The sequence below is a fragment of the Austrofundulus limnaeus genome, unplaced genomic scaffold (genome assembly GCF_001266775.1).
Source record: "Austrofundulus limnaeus strain Quisiro unplaced genomic scaffold, Austrofundulus_limnaeus-1.0 Scaffold22, whole genome shotgun sequence".
Taxonomy (NCBI): domain Eukaryota; kingdom Metazoa; phylum Chordata; class Actinopteri; order Cyprinodontiformes; family Rivulidae; genus Austrofundulus; species Austrofundulus limnaeus.
The window spans coordinates 853,408-872,596 of record NW_013952424.1 but is presented as its reverse complement, the minus strand read 5'-3'; the positions used below and the strand labels follow the sequence as shown (position 1 = coordinate 872,596).

At 38.5% G+C, this 19,189-nt stretch overlaps 2 protein-coding genes across 7 annotated transcripts in view; one reads left to right on the top strand and one right to left on the bottom strand.

Annotated features, from left to right (window-relative positions):
• The first annotated feature begins 21 nt into the window (after positions 1-21).
• Positions 22-11,727, top strand: LOC106514732 (poly(rC)-binding protein 2). Of its 5 annotated transcripts, none has more exons than XM_014004137.1 (13): positions 22-233; positions 1,354-1,477; positions 2,685-2,708; positions 2,811-2,843; positions 3,000-3,116; positions 3,196-3,327; positions 3,446-3,574; positions 3,779-3,853; positions 4,516-4,557; positions 5,464-5,536; positions 6,031-6,083; positions 7,308-7,477; positions 7,983-9,193. In XM_014004137.1, the coding sequence occupies exons 2-13, from the start codon at positions 1,409-1,411 to the stop codon at positions 8,446-8,448; spliced, it is 1,383 nt and encodes a 460-aa protein (XP_013859591.1). In that variant the 5' UTR covers positions 22-233; positions 1,354-1,408; the 3' UTR covers positions 8,449-9,193. The 5 variants fall into 5 exon arrangements, with proteins under 5 accessions (XP_013859591.1, XP_013859590.1, XP_013859592.1 ...); XM_014004136.1 differs by having other exon boundaries at positions 23-233; positions 5,437-5,536; XM_014004140.1 differs by lacking the exon at positions 7,983-9,193 and adding an exon at positions 10,522-11,727 and having other exon boundaries at positions 35-233.
• A 48-nt stretch (positions 11,728-11,775) lies between these two features.
• Positions 11,776-19,189, bottom strand: part of LOC106514729 (mitogen-activated protein kinase kinase kinase 12) — a 32,729-nt gene continuing 25,315 nt past the window's right edge. For both annotated transcript variants that reach the window (XM_014004131.1, XM_014004130.1), the window contains exons 8-14: positions 17,213-17,322; positions 16,666-16,782; positions 16,310-16,447; positions 15,041-15,752; positions 14,850-14,917; positions 13,704-14,004; positions 11,776-13,618 (exon numbers count right to left, since the gene is read on the bottom strand). In XM_014004131.1, the coding sequence (XP_013859585.1) occupies positions 13,532-13,618; positions 13,704-14,004; positions 14,850-14,917; positions 15,041-15,752; positions 16,310-16,447; positions 16,666-16,782; positions 17,213-17,322 (1,533 nt within the window). In that variant the 3' untranslated portion in view covers positions 11,776-13,531. The remainder of the gene's footprint in view (positions 13,619-13,703; positions 14,005-14,849; positions 14,918-15,040; positions 15,753-16,309; positions 16,448-16,665; positions 16,783-17,212; positions 17,323-19,189) is intronic.

Here is a 19,189-nt window from a genome sequence, read left to right as displayed (position 1 = left end):
AGCCTGAGGGAGGGGTTGGGTGGTTGTGGGTGACGACGAGTGACTGGTGAAAGTTCAAAGGTTAAATTTTTGTTGTCTTTGTGTAAAGGAGTGGAGCTCGGTCGCGCATCACTCTTCCCTCTTCCCCGAGTCCTTTTTAAACTCTCCCCCGGGTTTCTACCCTCCCAAACCTCTCCCCTTCTACCCTTACAACCCCAACCCTCCCCCCGATCACCCAGCAGCGCACGAATAAGGTAAGTTTTAATTAGATACCTAGTTTTTGAAACATTTGTTGTGATTCGAAGTAGCGGAAAGAAATCGCGCCCTGTAGCCGCAGCTGCTAACACAGGCCGCGTGATGATGAACACGCAGTCTCCGTTCAGTGATGTGGTTAGCTTAGCTTGGGTAGCTACGGCGCAGATACTTTTTGTGTGGMATTTTAAAAAACAGTGGCTCTTTATTAATATTTTAATCAGCACAAGAGTTAATTTGAATGCAACTCCACGGATCTTAACAGTATGTATTAGCAAGTTCACAAATTGAGCTAACTAGCTAGCTTTGCTAACAAGCATGCTCCATTCATTTACCAAGCAAAATGCTAAAAGGGCTAACAGACTTTCGACTATCTTTAGTGATTAAATAATCTCACTTTAATACAGACAAAGCAAGCTATGAAATATTTTAACCAGCATGCTGTATGTGTTTGTTGTGTAATTGTTTAAAAAAAAATTCAGCTTGAAGAAATCGATCGTATACACGTTCTTAAACTTGTTTTAAAAGCTAACGATGAGCGTAGCACACGACCATGCTTTTAGTTGCTTGTTAAGAAGTCAAAGCTAAAAACTCATTTTAGGTTGGTGTGTTTATAAAATATTAGCTTATCTTTTYACACGATAGTTGATCGTAGCACGAGTTACTCAAATGTCACTGATGTTCTCTCAGCAGTGCAATAAATGACCATGTTCTGTTTGTTTAATAATTTGTGCCCTTGGAATGTAAGTTTGGAAAGTCAGGTTTAACCATAATCTCTCTACAAACTTGTTATGAAGCTTGGCAAAAGACGTGAAGTGGCCAACCCAACAGGATGATAAATAACTAGAAGCCCACGTAATTTGTGAATTGTTTACATTTTGGCCTTTGACTGTTCAGTAATGTTATGTTTGTATGTTGTGAGATTACATTGTTGATAAAAGGTTCTCTGTAATCTTAGTGGGTCCTGAAAATTATGTCATGATTCTGCCTTCTAACGGTAGAAATTTGGCATCAGTCTTTACTGGATCACTTATGTACATAGAGTTCCTATTAACAGTAACACAACACTGTCTTTTTATTCTTCCCCTGTGTATAATGTTCCATTTGTTTTATATTGTTTAGATCCATCTCGGAGACCAAAGACCCCAGTTTTGTACTGACAGCTATTGTAGCAGTTATGGACTCCGGAGTGATTGAAGGCGGGCTCAATGTCACCCTCACCATCAGGCTGCTCATGCATGGCAAGGTGAGGTCACCCATCAGCTGCTTGTGTAGGCATTCCAACAGCAAACAGCATTTTATTTATGGAAATGAAGTCTCCCTTCTGGGATTCACGAAGAGCAGGGCTTTAATGAGATAATATGGGTATTTGCCAATTAATTGAATCCCGTTTTTTAAAACAACATAGAACAGTGTGTTGCTGTATTAAAATGTCGAATCTCTGGCACACACCTATTTTTATTTTAGAAATGTAATTTCACACTTTTTGTTTTTGTATTTTTTCTAATATATGGACCAAAATAGCATTTTAATTTTGGTATATCACTGATAATCTCTTATACTCATTTAAAGTTATATAGAGTTTGGTAGAGAAAAAAAAAAACAATTTATAAATCCCACATTGAAACCGAAAAAGCATAGATTTTCAAGTGTCTTGTAGCTTTCTATCACAAGCATGCTTCAACCAATTAGATCAATAAGTCTGAGTCAGTTGGTAAAAACGTTTTCGACCAAAGCCATCTGGAAGAGCTGCAACACGTTTTCAGTGTCATTCTTAGCTTTTCCTTCTGTGAGGAAATACTCTCCAATTCTGACATTACAGTTTCTTTAAGAACCCTGTCATCGTTGGACAGTGATGTACTTTTATCATTTGATATCTTAGAAGAAAATACACAGGCCTGGTTAGATGGACTCATCAGTGTTTGTGATGATGTGACTCTTCAGAGAATGATCACAGAGAAGCGTGAAAGATAAAAGTCTACGTTTTATATCTGTCAAATTTTAAAATTCACTGCCGCCGGCATCGAAAGTCATTTGTCTCGGACCCATCTGGCACTGATGACAGCGGCGCAGCTACACTTGTCACATTGTGAGTCCTACAGTTGGCTGTTATGGTGATTTTCGAAGCTGTGAGGCCAAAAAGCAACAGCTCAAAATTAGACTCTCGCATACAAGATTAATGAAGACATGCCAAATTGCGACTTTAAAAACATCATCCTTCCATGCAGTTCTAAATTATAGCCTGCTAAATGAGACATTTCCTGAAGGACGCAATTTTCTAAAGTCATAAGATATCTATCTTCTTTTGGTCAACACACAATCTTTTCAGGCCTATTTTCAGCGATCTTGCCTTTGCAGAGAATTTTTGGGTGCAGTAAACAACACTCGACTTAAATCTTCTTTTGTTGTGCATGATTTTACAACTATTACTCTTTCTGTATCTTTCATTTTAGGAAGTTGGGAGCATTATTGGAAAGGTAAGCTGTGTTATATTGTCAACACTGTTCTTTGTTTTATTGTTTTAATTTTCAAGTCAAAATGAATTTAATAATTGCTAAAATCTGTCTTTAAACTAACAGAAAGGCGAATCTGTGAAGAAGATGAGAGAAGAGGTGAGTTCTTTGAAACTTAGTGCATTACTGTGATTATACTATAGTACTGCATGACATGTTATACTTTCTGTAAGGCTATAATTGGTAGATTTGCAAAGTTCACATACTTGTCAAAAATATATATATTTCATAATTTGCTTTTCCATTTGCCCGTAGAGYGGTGCTCGCATCAACATCTCGGAGGGCAACTGTCCTGAGAGGATTATTACATTGGCAGGTCCAACCACTGCCATCTTCAAAGCGTTTTCCATGATCATTGAAAAGTTGGAAGAGGTCGGTGTTGAGGTTGCAGGGCAACAGAAGACAGCCCTTTCATAAGTTAAGCTAACTGAGCTCTTAATRTTGTCTCCAGGATATAAGCAGCTCAATGACAAACAGCACAGCTACCAGCAAGCCCCCAGTGACCCTACGCATTGTGGTGCCGGCCAGCCAGTGCGGCTCCCTCATTGGGAAAGGTGGCTGCAAGATTAAAGAAATCCGAGAGGTATGCAAAATTGTTCAAATTACATTCTCTTCGGCTTTGTATCGTCTCCTGCTTGTTTTCTAATAMTGATGATCCACATTGAGTTTCTTATTATTTTCCTTTTGTTTTTGTGCTCCAGTCAACCGGAGCTCAGGTACAAGTGGCAGGAGACATGCTTCCCAATTCCACGGAGCGTGCCATCACCATTGCTGGCACTCCTCAGTCAATAATTGAGTGCGTAAAGCAGATCTGCGTGGTCATGCTTGAGGTAATTTGACACTGGAAGTAATGGAGCAAGCTAATGCCTGTGAGTCATGTAGAAAAGGTATTTTTAAAGCTAAGTGACAGGATAAGAAGTAAATTTGAATTGTTTTATTTGATTGACGGTAATATTGTGAACAATATGCCAGAATATGGCTATATATACACAGTAGCAATTGGAAGAATGATACATTCTTTGTCTCTTGTACAGTCTCCCCCTAAGGGCGTCACTATCCCCTACAGACCCAAGCCTTCAGGATCACCTGTCATCTTTGCAGGTGGACAGGTATTTATGACACATTAGGTGGATGCCGAGATGCATTTATTGCTTCAAATATGTCATTTTACTTTGTCTTTTTAATTTTTATTTTATTTAAATGGTTTAACATAAATTAATAACACGTGGCTTGACATTAGCTCCCTAGGGAGTACTTACAGATATGTATTTCAGGTTAAAACTTGCAGCAACTTTTACTGATAATTTGAAGTATTGGAAACTTCACGAGTTTGATCATAAAAGATGTTTCCTATGAGATTTTTCTTGTTCCAGCTGCTTTCTTTTGTCCCCCACCCCCTGTTTTTGTTTCAACCCTCAGATTTTCTAAATGAGGACGTCTGTTTCTCTTTAATGTTGGTCTGAACCCAAACACCTTTTTGTGCTTATTTCCTAACATGACAGTGCTCTTTATTTTACTTAATGCTTCATTTTAAACTTGAAAGAAAAGATCCTCTTTCTTCAATTTTGACTTCATGTCTTTAAAGACTTCCCTTTTTCCAGAAATGTGGAGACTTTGGACAAGACATTTATCAAATCTTTATCGTTAATAATGTAACTAAAGCTTTAATGTGCTCTTTTGGAGATATTTAGTAGTAACATGATTGGAGGAATGAGTTGCCCGACATAATTAGATGTGAGGCCTATGAAAGCTTTGTTTTCATATGTTTCAGGCATATGCTGTACAAGGACAGCACGCGATTCCACAACCAGATGTAAGTGCAGCGAATATTTTTACTCGACCCTCCCCATCTCCACCACTCCCATCCATAATTACAGCTGTTCTCCGACAAAATGTGTCCCCTCCCCCACCTGCCCACACAATGTTTGGTTGATTATCCTACCTTTTTTATTAATCCCCTCATTACAGCTACAATTATGAGTCCTTTTATATCATCCATTTAGAGCAGTGTTCATTAATGTTTGTGTTTTTGCAGTAACTGGTATTCATTTCTGAAACCAAGTGACATTTGTCATTTGTTTGTCCAGATTCTCCACTGTTCCATGAATAATAATCTGTTCCTGCTGCTCTCTCTTTGCTTTTTTTTCCCCCACAACTTTTGTGCGGCCTTATTTTGCTTCTCATTCATTGGTCTGTCCTAGAAAGCAAATTGTTCTCTTTTTACTTTGTACTTTGGCTGCCTGTTGCCTTAAGGATCTTTCTGTTTGTGTGTTTTTGTTAAGATGATGAAACACATATTTTCTTTCTCTGGAAGCAACAGGAGCATTTTATATATTTCTTTAAAGCTGTGCTACAGGCTCTGGGCTCCTTCCTTTGTGTATTGTGACTTTGTCATGACCATAAAGACTGCAAGAAATCTTTACCAAAGTGTGCAGCCTTCACTTAACAGCAAAAAAAAAATATTTTGTGCTCCTCAGACAAGTCGTAAAACACATTGAAAGTCATACAACAGTTGTGTGAAATTTTGTACCAGAATAAATCTGAGCACCACTTAAATAATTCTTTTTTTTGTGCTTTCTTGTGTAACTGTCTGTACTGATTGTGATTTATATCTGTTCTGTTTTTTTTCTCCTCTTCCTGTGTTTTCCATTTCCTCCATTTCTCTCCCCGCCTCCTCCTCTCACTCTCACAGTCTTCCTCTGCTGCTATTTCTCCACAGCTCACCAAGCTTCACCAGCTGGCTATGCAGCAGAGTCCTTTCCCCATTGCACCAGGCAACCAGGGATTCACTGGTATGCAGCACAACAAGGGCCTGATGGCCTTCATAGCGACATTTAATTTACAAAACTAATAWTTTTTTTTACACATTCAGACTGCATGCATCACTGTTGCGCTAACTCATAAAGCCATTGTGAAGGCTGCAGAAGAAAACTCACTCTAAAATGACATTGTCAAATTCTTCCACTTGTCTTTGGTCCTTTACCAACTTTAAACTTACTGGGCTTTGTTATTGATCTTAGTGAAATTAAAAGTGACAATTTCTAACTGGGGGTGGGAGGTGCAGTACTATAGAGACGGGATGTGAACAGAAAAGGCACGATTGTGGAAAAAAGTTGATCCTGCTTTTATAGCTGAATTGTTTGCTGGCTTGGGGCCAAAAATACAGTCAATTTACTGTATCAGATTTATTCACACAGATAGTAAAAGAAATGTGTTTGTTTGTGTAGGTTTCCTGTAAAGCAGCTACTGTTTAAATGCTTGTTTAAGGAGTTTATTTTTCTGTTAGGGATTGATGCTTCTGCTCAAACCAGTTCCCATGAGATGACCATTCCAAATGATGTAAGTATTCCATGAAATTAGATTTATCAGTATTAGTGTTATCTCACACACACAGTTATCAGTGTTGTAGCTTGATTAACAAAAATTATTTATTTTTTTAAACAAAATGAACATTTTAACAAATACAGTGAACCCTCGTTTTTCGCCGGGGTTGAGTTCCGAAAAGAATCCGTGAAAGGCGAAATCTGTGAAGTTGTTACTGTACAACTTTCACCCGTGGGGTGGGGGGTGGGGAAGAACAGGTTGGCATATGGTTATTTGGTGTTATTTATTGTTTTTTAAATCATCCTACAGGCTCTGACATGTTGATAAATTTTAAAATGAGGTTTTGACAAAATCTGTAAAACTTGAAAAAATCCTTAAGATTCCTCTATACGTCCGTATACCTGCAAAATGACATAAAATCCTTATAACTTACGGACAATCCGTACAACTTCACATGTATGTATAAACCAACATGCCACCATCGATTATGTTTGAGAATTATAATGAACAAATGAAATTTGCAAAGCTGTATTATGTATTTTTGAATAACGTAATGTTATTGGCACACAGAGAGGAAGCACAGAGACTGTTTAGCCAATCAAGACAAAGAACACAATGCGCTGTGAAAAAACAACTGCACCAAAAAATCTGCGAGGCCATGAAATGTGAACCGCGTTATTGCAATGGTTCACTGTATAGCGTAGGTTTTTACWTTTTTTGGATGTGATTCTTATTGGTTTTAAATTCCTCTTGTTGCAGAATATTGTATTTGTAGAAATTGTATTGTGTTTTTGAAATTAGACTCTAAAAATGAATTAAATAAATGAAAGGAACAGGTTTCTGCACAAAATCAATTGGGGCGTTTAGTTCAAAACTCAAACTCAGAACTTAATTAATACATTTTGCTAATAAATCTTCTAACTTTGACGGTCATAAGTGGTTGTGTGCAAAGCCTGTGCTTATAGAAAGGTAAAATATAGAAATGTCATTTTCAGCATGTAGGTACTACACCGCCACATATTGGATTGGAGGAGAAAAGATTTTTATTTTGTTTTTATTTTTGGAAATCAACAATTATTTGTTTGGATTGACAACAGAGCCGGTGGCTTAAACTAAATTGACCCTCTGGTGTCCAGACTGATTCAGTGTTACTAAAAGTGTTTGTCAAAAAGTTCCATCTTAACTGTGAACTTTAGTTTACAAGTTAACTGCATTTCTGTCACTTGGTCTTTATCACAGCTTATTGGATGCATCATCGGCCGCCAGGGAGCCAAAATCAATGAGATTAGGCAAATGTCTGGTGCCCAGATCAAGATCGCAAATCCGGTGGACGGCTCAACAGACCGCCAGGTTACTATCACAGGCTCGCCTGCCAGCATCAGTCTGGCGGAGTACCTCATCAACGCAAGGTGAGATAATGCAGAAGCTTATAGTATGTAGATGTGAGTAAAAAACAAGAGTGTAGCTGTATCTACAGTACCATTAAATTTAAAGATAACCGTTTTTTTTTTAAACAATCTTTCTGTTGTGCTGGATCAAATTTCCCGAAATTTCACAAGATTGCAGTGATTTATAAAAAAAAAATCAAATTTTATCAGTTTCTTTAGCTTTGTTTGCATTTTTAAATACTTTAGTTGATGGCATTATCTTATTCCTAAAATCATATTAATTTTTTATTTTTTATCCTTTTACTCCCACATTGATCCATCACCACAGATATGAGTAATAAGAATTATTTTCCAAATTTATTTTCTAATGAAAGTTTTTTTTAATCACATCCCTGAGTGATTTTTATCCCCCACACCTGACCCCATCCCTCCTTCCCCACCCCCCATCCCCACCCATTGCTCACCAGCCTGCCCTGTGACCCATCCCGACTGTGTTGTCCCTCTCTCCTTGTCTCTCTTTCTACAGTGTAGAGTCCTCTAAACCTCCTCCCTCCTCCTCTTCCTCCTCCTCCTCCTCCTTGAACCCCGAACAGACCAGCTTGTGCCCTCCCTCCACCTCTACTACTACTACTACCACCACTACTACTACCACCACCACCACCTCTGCTGCTACCTCCTCCTTCTCCTCCTCCTCATCTTCTTCCTCTTCCTCCTGTGTGGTGCCCCCCACAGCCTCCATTCCTCTGTCCTTGTTGGCTCCAGGGCCGCCTCCTCCCTCTTCTTCCTCCTCTGCTTCCTCCTCCTCCACTGACTCCCTGCTCCCCAGCTCTCCTGCCTGTGTGTCGAGTCTCCTCAGTCTGAAGCCCCTGCCTCTCCTGGCCCTCCACGTTGTCAGTGGGGCCAGTAACCCCCCACACTCAATTGCCACCGAGCCCAAAGTCGCCCCCGAGCTTGGCTCCAAGTCTAAAAGGCGAAGGCTCTCCCCTTACTAACCAAGGAAACATAAGTCATCTACTACTGAAGTGCTGACAATGCTCTCTGTTGTCTGTACCGGCACTTGCTTTTGTATCTGGCTGCACCATGCCTCGCTTCCTGCAGAAAGCAGCCTCTTGTTACAAAGCCAGAGAGATGATTAATGCCATATGTATAAAATATGTGTAGCGTGATTTTATCTGTCTCTTTAAGATATGACATGTTGAGTGCATTATATTTTTCAACGACGTAAAACTTAGCATGGACAGAGAATAATTTCACCGAATCACTGAAATGTTTCTCTTTTTGTGAAAGCTCTGCTCAGGTAGCGGCTCTCTCTTAAGATGTCATAGTGTATTTGTGCGATTAGCTTCCTTCTAGTTGTTTTTAAGTGACTTACGGTAGTTTACATAACGGAGTGTTTAAAAACTTTTACTGCTCATGTAAGAAAAAAAATAAAATAATTTAAAGTAAATCTTCCCTCAGGTATGAAAGCCACCAAATCAATTTTTTGGGGGTGATGTTGATGTGAAAATCACCCGAACAACCATCTGCATCAGCTCAGTACAGCTCCATAGAGAAACAAGAATAATTAAACACATTGCAGATCTGATTATTGCTTGAATTCACCCACTCAAAAAGAGCAAAACCAATTAATGTTTATCCCCTTCACGACTTTGAGTATGACGCTTCAGCAGCTCATTAACTTATTAAAAACAAACTGGAAATAGGAGGTAATCAAGCCGCCCAACATGATTATTAAGAGAAAAAAAAACATTACTTTTACTTGCCAGGGAACTAGCAGAGACTACAAAAGGTTACTTAGTCATCAGTAGTTATCTTAGTTCAATGCAGCTCCCTCTTATTTTATTTTTTTAAGTATGACATTTCTTTAAAGGGGCAAAATCACGTAAAATCAACTTTTTTGAGTTTTATATCATGTTATAATTAGGAATGCACCGATATGAAAATTTCAGCCGATATCAATATCCAATTATGACTATTGCCATTATGGCCGATAACCGATATTGACTGATATTACACAGACACACTTTTGTCTTTTTTGATACCGTAAAACCATAACCAGACCTCTGACATGGCTCCCTGCTTCAGTTATTCCTGGCTGTGCAGCGTCAATATCCCTATCATGATCAAACAGATGCTGCTCAACCAACCATCTCCCCTCCCAAAACAGAAACACAAAGCTAAAAAGTGGGAAATGAATATCAGACGTTAATATCAGCTCAGTTTTACAAATCGGACCGATACAGATATTCTAAAAAATGACCAATATCGGCCGATAATAATATCAATACCAATATATCATGCATCCCTAGTTATAATGTCATCCTCGCATCAAAAACATGCCTAGAGTCTTGCTTTGGCTCATTCATGCATATTTGAGAAATCCTTGAAGCAGAAGGAGGTTCTTAAAGAGACAGAGGCCAATTTCAAGGCGTTTAGAAACAGATATGATGAGAAGTCAAGTTTATTTTCTATTTAAACGTATAAACAACATGACATAGTTACTTTATTATGGTATAGAATTTAAATATATGCCTGAGAAACACATAATATTGCCCCTTTAAAGTGCTTGAGAACGCTACAACTTCTAATTGTTGGAGTTCTGTTCTGGAGTTTACATGATAATGTTGAGTTCAGTTTTGAAGAAAAACAATCAGCGGTTATAAAAAAAATAGTTGCTGTAGAAACAGACTTGTTTGCTCCTGTTTCCAGTCATTTTCTKCTAAGCCTCCTGTGCTATGGAGCTTCATATTTTGCCTAAAAACATGAGCAGCATAGGTCCTCTCATCCCTTACGTTTTTAAACTTAACTAGTGTCAGTTTGCAGATTTTGATCAGCAGCTGATTTAGTTCTTTGCAGTAGAAGTCCCTCAAACAGGACGTTTGTTTAATTTGATATGCGTGTAGTTTTTCCTGGTGAATAAAACCAGATGATCTCCTTTAATGAGAATAATAATAAAAATAATAATATTGTAATGTACAGTGAATGATATTGATGTTTATCTTTTCTGTCTGATTGCATGCCTTCCTTTCTCTCTTCTCCTGGTGTCTTGGTGTCTGTTTTCCCAGGCTTTCGTCTGAGGCCACAGGACTGGCAGCCAACTGATAGGACACTGCATCTGCACTAAGTCACACTTTTATATCACCGGCTACCATAAAGCAGTCTAATGCAACTATTCGTCTTCAGAGTTTATATATTGTACATCCTCTTTCTCATTTGAAAATGTCAACTGCCACTGATTGAGTCTGCTGAGGTCATTATTTTTATTTATTTTATTTTTGTTTGTTTTGGTTTTAGTCAAAAGAAGCATAAAATTAGGTTTTAAATTCCCTTTTTGAGTCTAGTTGCAGATTTTAATGATTTGATAGATTTATTTTTTATTTTTATTTTTTCCTCTTGCTCTTTTACTCTTCTTTTTTTGCTGTGACAGAGAAGCAGAGTTGGGAAAACTCTGATTAGGGCAGTTCTGTACAGGTCAGTTTTTTTAAGGAAAAGAGGAAAAATCAAAAGAATCAAAAGTTAAGAATAGAGGGAATGTTTTATTCTGTTTTATTTTCCCCCCTYTTATTTAGGCCCTTATTGCTTTAAGAAAAAAATGGCGTCCTTGCCCCGTTACTTTTCCAACTGAAGTGCTTGTATCTCAGACAACACATCACTGATCAGGAAAAAAACGTAGCTGTAGATGCACCGTCACTGAACAGGTTTGGTTCTGATGGCAAACATCCTAACGCTCAGATTAATTTATTCAGATAAATTCAGATGTGTACTACGACGCATGTCACCTTCTCTCTCTCCTCTACACGTCATTCCGGTTCTCCTCCCCACCCCCCTCTCCTGGTCCTGAGATCATATGTTGATATTTTGCTGGGATGGGAGATTTTTGGGTTTTGGACTCGGTTTAAGGGATCAGAAGCAGAGGGTTGGCCTCGCTTTTTTGTATAGATTGATATATACTTAAAAAAAAGTTGAAATATTTGTTTTAAATGGAAGAATGAATATTTTTTTTAACTACCAAAGTGAAAATAACCTCTGGACACTGATTGGTCTAATAAATGTGATAAGGATGAGGAGTGAAACAAATTGTTTGAACTAAACAAAGGAAGGGTTGTGAGTAACCACTAGATTCCTTCTCTTTGCTTTGCTCAAGTCAGATTTTTTTTTTATTTGCAGGACAGAAAAAAAAAACTTTTGTGCACGTTGTTTGGGACTGTAGACCTGGGTGCCACAATATTGTTTAAAAAATGCTGAAATAAAGGCGTGAAATGCTCAAACCACACATTTTGTTGAGTATTTTATGTATCCAAGAAAAAGAGAAACACCGGTTGAGATTTTACAAGTCTGAGTTTATTTTAAATTATTTCTTAAATATATTTATTGTACAGTTACATTAATGCTGTATRTATATATAAAAGCCCACATTTCAATCCAGCCAGGTGTTACAATCAGCATCCTGGGAAACGGAAATACCTCCATGACTAAAACACTAGAGGGCAACAGTTTACCCTGTTGGCAACATTTCATCCTGATAACGGATTTCTTGCTTTCAGATCTTGGGGGACATAAGTTCATAAAGGCTCTACAAATGTAAACTTAAAACAYCTAAATCCTGACTAAAAAATAAAAACCCTTCTAGCTTATTGATTGACCTGATGGATTATTGAGTAAATAAGCTCAAATGTACAGTAAGAAGTTTTTCAAGGACATCAGCACCATTCTGTTTTAAAGAAGCCCCCACAAACATGACTGAGAAACAGACCAACAACGAGTCCACATCTTCCCTGTGAGGGTAACGTTAGTGCAAACTTGAAAAAGTCTATGTTGGTGTAAAATCGTCTTATTCTGAGTGAGCAAAGCAGGATGTCTTGCTTGGATTTGAACAAGTGAATAAAACTGCAGTTAAATTCTGTTGTGTTAAGTATTTGTAGACTTGCTGTATAAATATGCCAACAGTGAATAATCCTAGAAAGAAATGATTAGAGATGCAAAATGGTGCTTACGTGTATCTAATTTCTTTTTAAAAAAAATCTTTTAGTGTTATTTACACTGGCACATTGCTCCTGTTTGTGAGATGGAACATTTCAGAGATTTTTTTTTTTTAGTTCATGTCGGGTTTTAAATATCTGCTCTCTTTCTCAAGTCTAATATTTAATTTGGATTAATYACAAAGTGTTTGAATGAAACATCCAAGAGGTTTACATTTACTCTTACCTTTACAAGCATGCGTTTCTATGAATAAATTACACCCTTCGAAAGTCTCAGGAGATATTTTGAAACTTTTTTAAAAAAATCTTTTACTGCTAAACACTTGGCAGCACCAATTTGTTCCTCTCACCACCGATGATCAGACATGAACAGCAGCTACAGCAGTTACATTCGACTAACAAAAGCTTTTTCAGCTTCAAATAGAACAGTGCCACCTACAGAGAAACATCAGCACCTTAAGTTATACAATCTTACAATTAAAAAATTTGTTCCTTTTACATCATTTTTTAATATTTACAATAATATTAAAATAAAGTAGAAAATGGAGACATTATTACATAAATATAAAGAACTGCAAAATGAAGCATTTTTTCACGCTTAAAGGAATAGTGCATAATATTAAACAAAATGTGTTACGACACAAAAAATCAAGTGCGAGTTGCAGCTCCAGTACTTCAGAGTTATGTTGCTATTTGCATTTGCTGCAAACACCCTGAAAGAATTGCCTTATTTATCTTTATGTCAAACGAATTAGGATGACACATTTATTAATGATATATAAAAATCAACATGGAAGATGACTAACGGTAACAAACAGTCTTTTTCCTGACCTCCAGTCGAGTGTCACTGAGGTGTAGTTTGATGCATTTTCATAAAATTGATCTTCGGCCTGTTGCCATGGAGGGAAAAAAAACACAAGGTTGTTTTTCCTGTCCAAGCAGCTCGTGTTCCATTAAAGGTTCACATTCTCATTGTGGGTTAAATCAGATTTCCAGTACGACCAGTTTTCATTTCTTGTTAAAGCCCCAACACGATGTTTTTTTTTCTTTTTTGAGTCAGTATTAAACAGGTCCAAGAAGCCAAATGTTTGGTTTTTCACCAGTTGGTTGGAGGTTGACTTGGTTCTGCACTGCATGAGTGGTCCAACTCTGCACTGTCACAATCCGAGTCATCATACAGCGCCTAGTTTAACAACAACCAGTTAGAACATCAAACCTCACAAAAGCTTTCCATTCACACACATTTCAGGGGTTTTTTTTATACTCGCCTCGTAGTTGTGTTCACTTGAAGCGAGCTGCGTCTTCACTTGTCGCAGGACAGCTTCCTTCTCAGACAAGCCGTCGGAGCCCAGTTGGGTCGGGTCGGAGGGGTCGGCAGGAATCTCGGAGCCCTGAGACAGCAAGTCGTCGCTTTTGTCGTCCAGGCGCTCGTCCGTGTTGGTGCTGACTACGTCAGGCGTGCCGCTGTGGGAGTGATCAGTGGTGTTTCCCTCCTCTCCGTCCGAAACCGATAAGTTCTCTAAGCTGAAGTTTGACAGAGACTGACATTTGGTGATGCTCACTGGTCGCCTGTGTGGGAGAACAACAGAGAACATATTTATAATTATAAAAAGGAAATATCTGTTCATAARAAGTTCAATGAGTTTGTAAAAGAGACACTGAGACAAAGTATGTGACCCATCACATCGAAATGAAGATTAAGTCAAAATAGGTGAAAATGACCTAATTACATTTTCAGATTCATTGATACCTGGATCACTCCGATATCAGTTTACCCAGAGATATGACCTCATTTGTCTTGCTGGTTTAMGATAATACATTACTGTTTGGTCTGAATCCTAATTTTATGTAAATTTATTGAGTCATTTTTGATGTCAATATAAAGAGGAAACCTCAAACAGTATTTGTATATTAAGATTTCCCAGTTGGAAAGAAACAAAACCTTTGCTAGCTCACAGGGAAAAATTCTAAATTTTAAGGCGTTTTTCTCAAAATCAGGTTTTTTGTTGCTACTGTTCAGAAAAATGCTTCAAAAATTTTTTTAGGATTGTATTTAAGACAGCTTGTTCAAATGATACATTGATGAGGCATTTTTATTCATAATATTTTGACAAAATGCAATTTTTGCACATTTAAATCAAAACCCTATACCTGCCTATTCCTCCACATTCCACTTTTGGACTTAATCCTCGTTTCAATGTGATGGGTCACATATAGATATTTACCATGTTTTAGCCTTATTTCAAGTACAAATTAGGGTAAGGTACATTTTATTTTCAGGCAGTAATCTAAATGGTGGCACATATTTGTTTAACAAATTATAGCTGCAAGTATAATGAATGTTTTTTTTATATGTGATGCTACGTTTGAGTTTGGAAGTTCAGCTCAGCTATCTGAAATGCTTTTATCGTTACCGTCTTCGTGGCAGCTCCACTTCACTGTCCACTTCTCCCTCCTCCTCCTCTGATGACACGCCACGTCTCTGCAGAGCATTTGAAGCAAGAGTTTATAAACTCCTCAGAGTTGCTAAAGGTGAGATTTCAGAGCAAACACTTTGCAACAACTTTGTGAGAACGGCTAACAGTGYGAGTGTTTTCAGATGTACCTGACTGCGTGTCACGGCAGCCCTGTAGAGCAGCGCTGAAGGAGTGAGGCGCTGACTTCTGGGGGAGCGCGTGATCACCGGCCCCTCTTCCTTCTCGTCTCCCTCGTGGGGAACCCGAGCGTTCCCGAGGACAGACGACCTCCCTGCCGCCGCCCCTCTTCCACACGGTGAATCCGGGCTGCTGGAGAAGGGAATAGATGCCGCGTCTTCGCTGGGCGTGTCACTGCGTGGAGGTGTTTCGGCCAGGTCGTCGGCCCCCACCCCAACATCTGGTCCATCTTCTGGCCCGTTCGTCCCCCTACTGTCCTCCAACCCAGCTGAGGCACTCTGACTGCCCGCCCGGTCCAGCCCCGGCCTCATCTGCCCCCTCCTCCGCTCTTCCACCTCCAGGGTGGTTGAAATAAGATCCGGGCTGGAGGACGACATCTTTTTGAGCAGCAGGTCATGCTGCAGACCCCTGAGGGCCGCGCTGGGGTCCAGTCGGTGTTTGCTGCTGGGAACAGATGAGGTGGCGTTGATCATTGCTAACGATGAAGACAGGGTGGCTTTAAGCTGAGCCAGGTCGCCGCTGCTGCCTTTCCCAGCCTTCCGGTAGCGAGGTTTTCCCCGGCGAGAGCGACCAGGAGAGGTGGAGCCCTTGTTGGGGATGGTGACCTGGGTCATGGATGAGTCCAGTTTGGGGAGAATCACCTCGGACTTAAGTAGGTCTGGTCTAGAAAGGAGAGGGAAGAATTAGTTTATAAAACACTGAATACACTGCAAAAAATGTCCACCTAACCAAGTTTTAAAATCTTATTTCCAGCCAAAAAGTGTTTTTGATCTTGTTTTGAGACTAATTTACTAAACAAGAACTGATTGTGTAAGAATAATAATCTTATTTTCAGAACGTGTAAGATTATTTGTCTTGTTAGTCTGAAAATTTGACTCAAATTAAGTTAAAAACTGCCAATGGAGTAAGAAAGTTTTACTTGGTAAGATTCTTGAAATAAAAAAAATGTGCTAAATCAAGCATTTCAAGAATCTTACCAAGTAAAACTTTCTTACTCCATTGGCAGTTTTTAACTTAATTTGAGTCAAATTTTCAGGCTAACAAGACAAATAATCTTACACATTCTGAAAACAAGATTATTATTCTTACACAATCAGTTCTTGTTTAGTAAATCAGTCTCAAAACAAGATCAAAAAAGACTTTTAGGCTGATATAAGATTTTAAAACTTGGTAAGATGGACAGTTTTTGCAGGCAACTGCTGTGAGTCATTTTCTCTCACCTCTTGCTGTGGGAGGGCAGTTTCTGAGGYACGTTCCGTTTCTTCATGAGTTTCTCCATCGAGTTGGAGGAGGCCGACTGTCTGGAGCTGTGGTGCTTGAAGCAGCCCGGATACTTCTTGTCAAGCGAATGCTCCCGCCTGACATTTAAAAACAAACTATTACCCTTTACATTTCAGCTGTTTATGCATTTCCATTACCAATACACAGTTTGTCAGTGTTAACTGATCATTAAGATATGTAAACACTCAGGGCCAGTCAGTTCCCAGGTCTGCAGCGGGGTTTGGTTTTGACTTAAGTGCAATAAAATGGGAATTGTTTGTGTCATTGGTTACTGTGAAAAGGACAGTTTTCATACTTGAGCAGCTCTTTCTCTTTAATCTCCAGCTGTAGCATGATAGCATTGAGCTCCATGTAAAGATTGTTGGCTCTCTCCAGTTTCCGCTCGTAATGCTCCCGGATGTCCAGAGCGTGCCTGTGTGCAGAGAAACGTGGGTTATAAATATGCAAACAGAAGCATCAAATGCAGCATTTAGAATTATTAAGAAATTATGAAACAAGAGATGCAAGGTATGATTTTTATATTTAAAAAAACACTTCTGCTTTTCTTTGCTGAGTATTCTGCAGACTTTAAAAAGGTTGTAGGTGTTGCGTCTTTAAGGTTTGCCAAAACAAACACTGTCTTTACCAATGATTATGCAACATWAGAGCAATATGGCCAAAATACAAAAGTACAAACATTGTAAACAGAAAGTACACTCTCCTAAATTTATACGCACCAAGAAATTATTTAAATGTAGTTTTAGTCGAGGAGGAATTTCAGCTCACTTTGGTTAACAGCTTGTCTTCAGTTCACTGAGTTTTCTGACTGCTCTTCCCACATCATTTGGTCTGTTTTATCTCACCTGAGTTCTTCTCTACGCCGTTTGATCAGCTCCTCGTCCAGCCGGTGAAGACATGTCCCCTCAGACTTGATCTTCTCAAAGTGGTGTCTCACCTCATCCCTCCACTCCGCCTGGTGGGACACAGAACAATTCCACCAGAAGACATTTTAAAACGTGGTGTGATTGCACAAAAAAAAAAAGAAAAGAAAGAAAATATTTTCACTAACGATGGTGTCCTTCATATTACTCCCATTCAGTGTTGTATAAAGTACCTGAAAGTGATACTTGAGTAAAAATACAAGTATCTTATCATAAAAATACTTTGGTAAAAGTTAAAGTCTTCTCTAAGAATATAACTTGAGTAAAAGTCTTAAAAAGTAAATTTCTGACACAAAATGTACATTAGTAATAAAAGTACAAGTACTGAGTAAAAGTGAGCAGTTAGATTTTCCTAAATGACATTTATTGGGAGGTGACCTCCCCAAAAAACGTTTTTTTTTCTAACGGCGTGCAGCTGTGATGGGTTGTGTACAAGCTAATATGTTGTCAGAATGGTACATATTTGTACTTCTCATCTAACTACAATTAAATTCACTCTATCCAGGAGATACAATTTATCAGGATTGTATTTTTTTATATAATAACTCAGAATAAATTGGTAGTAACGACTTTCTACTTCTTACCTTTTTTAAAAAATGTAGTGAGTAGAAAGTACAGATAATTGTGTAAAAATATAATGAGTAAAAGTAAAAAATATGCTGAAAAAGAATCAAGTAAAGTACAGATAACCAAAATTTCTACTTAAGTACAGTAACAAAGTGTTTGTACTTTGTTACTTTACAACTCTGCTCCCATTTCCTACAGTTTGTAACTAGATTTATATATTTATACAATAATCTTCAGACTTAATGTTTATAAACATACAAAATCTAAGAAAAATAGATGAAAACAGTGAGAATATATTACAATCACTATAGCAGACACAGTTRCCTTTTTGTTTATCAATGTGGAAATGTAAGTCTAAAATAAGAGTTTATAGGTAAATAAATGAAAAAGCTCTCATTTCTGTCATTGCTGTCATTTCTCATGTTTTCAGGTAAATGACTACATTTCAGAATATTATCAAATGATAAATATTTTTGAGCCAGTTTTACAGTGAGAGAAAAAGGTCTATTTGCTTAAGCAACTACGCTTGTCACTAAAACAAAACCCATTAAGATGTAAGGTAACYACACAAGGAGCAAAGCTGAACGTGAACCGACTTGACATTAATGCAAAAAGAACGAAACGCAGCATGGGCATTTTCCTGTGCACAGCAGAGCCTGACAGCTGTTATCTGAAACCTGTCATATCAAAGGACAAAAGAAGCCAGATTTATGTGTGTGTGCATGCACATGCGTTTGTATTTGATGTGTGTGTGTGTGTGTGGGTGTATGCATCTGTGCATGGGAGATGCTCTTCTTATTAACCTAATGGACTCTGTGTGCACTCTCCTGTGTCTCCAGTCCCCTCTCTTTCCTCTCCCTTTGCTCTACTCTCTACCATTAAAGCAATCAATACACTCTAGCAGCAAATTCTTCTTTCTAATGTCACAAGAATAATCCATTATGGGGCAGAGAGGAGAAAACTGGGCAGGGAAGAGGGGGGCAGGGAGAAATAAAGAGTGGAGGAGAAGTGGAGAAAGTGAAAGAGGTTTATGTTCTGCATCGTGAGATTTGGCCAGATGGACAGAATAAAGACAGAACTCTGCGTGTCTGAATGAACACGAGCCTTATAATTACACACGCTTGAGTTATAAACAGATCTGTCGTTCCTGCTTGGCTGAGCAAAGACATCTTTTCCACACAATTATACTTYTCTAAACCCCCGTCGCTTCATGTGTTCAGGTTAGGTTCTAACAAATCTATAATGTGCTTCCATCAGCCCAGCTAGGCAGGCTGCCATGATTGGGATGGAAAAAGGTTGGTCCTTTGACCCTGCAGACTGTAGCTTATATAT